Here is a 5,589-nt window from a genome sequence, read left to right as displayed (position 1 = left end):
TATCATTTTTCATTAAAATGAACAGTATGGAAAAGTTTTCGTTAAAATTTATTTTATTAAAAGCAAATCTTGGGATCACATCAAACTGAATTCAGCAGTTTCAGGCAAACTAATTAATCCAATAATGGCAGAAATTATATGTCCTTCAAATTAATAATTAATGTTAATTAACAATATACCACGTCATCATTGTCAAGGTGGCCCCCTCTCCAGCTTGAACTTTGCATGCACGCGCTACCCTTCCCTCCCCTTGTTATTTATAAGACCGTGTGAAAAAGGAAACAGACTCACTCAGTTCTTCTCTCTCTCTCTCCCCTTCTCTCTCTCGCATCTTTGCTTTGCTTTGTGCTGTGTTTTCTCCGTTTCTAGCAGCAGGCGTGGCCTCTGGTTTTCATTACTCTCTCTCTCTCTCTCTCTCTCTCTCTCTCTCTCTCTCTCTAACCCACGCTTTGTTTCTTTCTTCTTTTATTCTCTCACACAGAGACAAACAGACACAGCGATCATCACTATCATGAGAGAGCAAAAGCAGACCAAAGCTCGACTCTTTGTCTTCAAATTCTCCTCCCGTTAATCATCTCAATCCTCTCTCTCTCCCTCTACCCAGGAGACAGAACCGAGGGAGCTCCATAATTAAACATCATTGAAAACCTAGTACAACTGTTCCCCAATTCTGTACTTTGAACCACTATAAAACCAGACAAAAATGGAGAGGTGGGATATCAAATCACTCCCGAAAAACAGAGAAGGCCGCTCCAACCGGCACAGCAGAGACAACCCATCTTTCTCTTCCACCCTCCTCGACTCCATTTACCGTTCCATCGACGAACCCACTGCTGGCCGTGATGAAGTAGTTTCGATGAGAGAAGAACAGCGCCACCTCATTTTCTACAAAGGAACCATGAAGAAAAAACAGAGCACCACCGCCGCCACCACTACTAGCGGCCGACTAGGCCATGGACACTATAAAGAAGACCAGGAGCGTGAAATCATGAGCCTCCGACGAGCCTGCTTGGTCGAGAAATGGATGGAGAAGAAGGCGGCTGAGAACTCCGTACCTGCGCGACGAAATTCCATGGCGGATTTCGAGACGACAAAGTCGAGATACAGTCACCAGAACGAGTTCCTGACGAATTCTAGTTCCAGTTCTTCAGATTCCAGTGGTGGGTTTTCTTCGTCGGAGTCTGACTCCATGTACGGATCAAAATCGAGGTCCTCATCGTCATGCTACAGCATGCACAGGCCGAAGCCAATTCGAACCAGCCTTTCGTCGGAAAAGGTTCCATTTGACGATCACCAGAGAAATTACCATCACAATTCACAGAAGAAGCACGAGAATGGGTTCGGAAAGACGAAATCAAAAGCGCTGAAGATTTACGGCGATTTGAAGAAGGTGAAGCAGCCGATTTCGCCTGGTGGTCGGCTGGCCAGTTTTCTCAATTCTCTGTTCAATGCAGGGCACGTGAAGAAGTCCAAAATTGATGATTTGGGTGCGGAGAGAAAATCGTTACCAAATTTGGGACAAATGGGGTACTCAAACCCGAGTAGTACTTGTTCGTCAGCCTCTTCGTTTTCAAGGTCTTGCTTGCGAAAAGCGCCTCTTTCGAGAAGCGAGTTGAGTGGCATCAGCAGCAGCAATGGTGATGCCGCGAAGAGGTCGGTGAGGTTTTGTCCTGTAAGTGTGATTGTGGATGAGGATTGCCGCCCGTGCGGACAAAAGACTCTACTTGAAGCACGGTCGGGTTTAATAGCCTCGGCTAAAGCTGCTGCGGCCATTAAACCTCCAGCAAATGAAGATGTTGGACTTGAGTGTTGTGTAATGGATGTTGATGAAGACGATGACCATGGCCGAAGAATCGAGGAAGTTGCGAGAGATTACTTGATCAAGAATTATCAGAAGAAGCATGATGAAGATGATGAGGATGATGATGATGATGACGCAGAGAGCTATGCAAGTTCTGATCTCTTTGAGTTGGATACTGCTGGGGTTGAAGAAAGGTACCGTGAAGAATTGCCTGTGTATGAGACTACCTTTTTCGACAGAAATCGAGCCATTGCTAATGCTTTGATTTTGTAATTCCCATAAGGGGGTAAAAGAAAGGAGTTGGGGAAAATTTAAATTAGGTTTTTTAAAGTAAATGGTTTGGGGGTTTACATGAGAAAATAAAATTAATCAATTTCTCTCTTTCTTGTAGTAATTCTTACATCTCATTTCATTTTTCATATCATGTTTCTCTTTGAAGGGTAGAAAGCATATTTGGTTAATGATGTTTGCGCACAATCAAGAAACTTGGTTACAGCTTATAGCTTCTGTGGTAGAACACTTTATTAGTTCGATTTAAAATACTAAATGAAGATTGAGAGATGAAGAACGTTCACACCATAAACTGTAAAAGAAGTAAAGAGATTTAGATGACGTAGTTAAAGGGGTGGGCAGATTTTCTACCGATTTACATGTGGACCTCCTTTGTATACTTGAACATAACACTATCTTCATGCACTACATAGATACATATCGTATGATCTAATAGAAGGACTAATAGTCAAAAAGCTTAATCTTGTTTATCACCTTTTTATTTTTTATTTATACACTTTTATATAACATAAAACATGATTCTTAATTAATTTGGTAATGTTGATTAAAGTTATGGATGGGAGTGTGATTCTCATTGGCGGCGTGGATTTACCGGCAGTAAAATGAGTTGAATGATGAGCTCATGGGAAAGAAAAGAGTGAAGTAGATGTGTGGTCTCCAAAGCTGTCGACAAAGGATCTAAGTTTTGATCTCGTCGATCTATATGCCTTGATGTCAAATGCGGTTGGCTTTTGAGCTAAGACATTTTCTCAATAAAGCATTTCAAAGATATTTACATGTATATATCCATCGAGTAATACTAGAAAGACCAAAAAATTTAAATCAAATTTGTAAACTAAATAATGTGGTGGTTGATAATTAGTTTATTACTCAAGTATTGATTAACGTGCTTATTTTTTATTGGTGACACATTATTTATTTTACAAATTTGGTTTAAAAATTTAATCTTTCTAGTATTATCCATATCTAAAACACTGCCCGTAAACTTCACTGTCAAACCAACATGCAATATATCAACCTATATAAAGCCATATATTTTTTGAGAAATTAGCTATAATAGAAGGATTTCAAACATAAGGTGCTAAAATAAGAAACTTAAAACTTAGAGAAACTTAAAACTTTGCAGGTATAGAAATTTTAAAAGCATGAAAAGTCCAAAACGCCCATACTTATAAACTTTTTATTCATTATTCTTCTCACTTTCCTGAGTTTCCTTCCTTTCTCTCTCGATCTCAATCTCTCTTCTCTCTCAGTCTGCCGCTCGACCTACATTCCAAAAAAAAAAAACACTTGCCAAGCGAAACTATTTTGTCGGGTTAAACAAGATATCATTGCCTAACATTTTAGGCTAGGAATCTCCGTCGAGAAAAGTTGGTTGTGTAAAAGCCGTTGCCCAAAGGTTCACCCAACAAAAATTAGATTTTCACCGAGCGAACTTTATTGATCCGACGAAACAAGGCCAACGGGTAAAGGAGAGTTGACTGACCTTTACTTGATGAAAGTGTCTTGACCAATGACATCTTCGTCGCGTTTGTGAAAATTAATACTTAACAGTTTAATTTCAATAACGAAAAATCCAATAAAAGTTTGCTCGGCAACATTGTTCGTTGGATAAAGCCGTTAAATATTTATTTTAATATTGGTAGTTTAAAAAATATTTAATTTAATTTATTTATTTAATTCTAATTATATTAATCTAAAAAGTAAAAATAAATCACAACTTCAAAAAATATGTTTAATTATATTAAAAATAAAATATTCGTACAATGTTATGTAACAAAAACTAAACTAATTAAATACAACTACTAGGGTGCCTGGTGAGATGGCTGAGGGTTGCTCCGAGGCTCGGGAATCTGAACGCCAGAAGCTGCTATTGCTTGGGCTATCTTAGCAGTGTACTAACGCACAACTTCTCGGTCACGCGCAGCAGCTTCTCCGTCGCGAGCAACTTCTTCTCTTTGCCGGCACAACTTCTTCCTTTTGGTGTGCTAGCTCCATCTCCAACTGCTGCAGTCTGGAAGACGTCCCAATTGGAGGATGAGAGCAAAATGAAGAAAAAGACCCCGCTCGGTCCCGAATCAGACTCGCTTCTAGGCTGTTGAATTCTTTGCCTTTCTATTGGCCAGCCTCGTCCACCAGCAATTGTAGAGACACCTCTGGATCAGGTGTTATCTCCTCTAATGTCCGGTTGTTACTCGGAAAGGTTGGCAAGGTACTCGTCTTTCTTTTGCGACATAGAAGCCTACAAAAATGTCGTAAGCGACTTGGTTGTTGTCAGCAATCTGGTTGCAATAATTTGCATGTGTAACACCCAAGCCTCTACTTCCAGAAAATGTGAATCATTCGCTCGCCATTTCTCGAACCGGTAAGATAGGGCCTAGAAACACGACACGAATGCTAAGTTTAGGTACAATAAATGAACAAGGTTTTTTCACTTTTGCTTGTTTGATTTTAGTTTCGTGAGGCAAGGAAAAGGAAACTGATGTTTTTATATATGTGATTTGGTAAGAAAAAAAGACAACAACAAGAAGACACACATATATGTTGTTGGCTTGGTTTTATTTCATTTTTTGTGTTATTGTTGGAATCATCTCTCCATGATTGGTGCTTAGAAGCTCGGCAAGTGCTTCAGATCAAAATGCAAAATGTCAAAAGACACACAAGCTTTAACAGTTGTGTTTCGAACCAGTTACGTACACTTTAGGGAAAAAAAAAAACAAAACTCTGTTACTTCACTTAAACGGAAGGTGGTTCGAGGAAAAAGTTCAAAGGACGCACCTTTATAGGTTGCCACAACTTTGTTTTAATTGAATGTGCAAAACACATGGGAATTTTTTTGGAAGATGTGAGAATTTGGTTGCTGAGAATTTTTGGGAAGGAATGAACAATTAAGTTAACCTATGGTAGTCATTTAATATAACGGTTTAGTGATATTCTTCTTCACTTTTGTAAGTGAGAGGTCTTAGGTTCGATTTTTACCAATGACAAATTTGAACCACATTAGATGGATTATACCGTTTGTTAAAAAAAGAAGTTAACCTATAGTTTTATTTTATGCATATATATATATATATATATATATATATATATATATATATATATATATATATATATATATTCTAAGAGACTTGTGAGGACCACAAATATCATAACAGTTTGATATGCTAAATAAATTATCATGGCATCATTCTTAACTAAATTGTTTAAGGACACAATTCATAGCTAACTTGGATTGTAGGAAAAGAAAAGGCTACCCTATGGTCGAAAGCGGTATAGGATGAAATGGCTATATATAGTTTGAAAAAAAAATGGTTAGGAGTGGGAATATAATTTGGCATAATTGATACGTGTATTTTAAATTTGGTTAGTGCTTGTGGATTCAATTGTACGGAATCAATTGTTGATTCTTGATTGATATAAATTTAAAATTATTTTATATTATTTATAGTTCAATTGGTTAAGAACATCGAAACTTATTCTCGTTCGTGATCTCAAAT

The 5,589-nt window shown here is 38.0% G+C and overlaps 1 protein-coding gene across 1 annotated transcript; it reads left to right on the top strand.

Annotated features, from left to right (window-relative positions):
• Positions 1-301: 301 nt before the first annotated feature.
• On the top strand, positions 302-2,195 carry LOC126609753 (protein BIG GRAIN 1-like B). The gene has a single exon (XM_050277671.1). The coding sequence runs from the start codon at positions 704-706 to the stop codon at positions 2,072-2,074; it is 1,371 nt and encodes a 456-aa protein (XP_050133628.1). The 5' UTR covers positions 302-703; the 3' UTR covers positions 2,075-2,195.
• Positions 2,196-5,589: the final 3,394 nt, after the last annotated feature.

The sequence above is a fragment of the Malus sylvestris genome, chromosome 17, assembly GCF_916048215.2.
Source record: "Malus sylvestris chromosome 17, drMalSylv7.2, whole genome shotgun sequence".
Lineage (NCBI taxonomy): Eukaryota > Viridiplantae > Streptophyta > Magnoliopsida > Rosales > Rosaceae > Malus > Malus sylvestris.
This window is presented reverse-complemented; position numbering and strand designations above follow the sequence as displayed.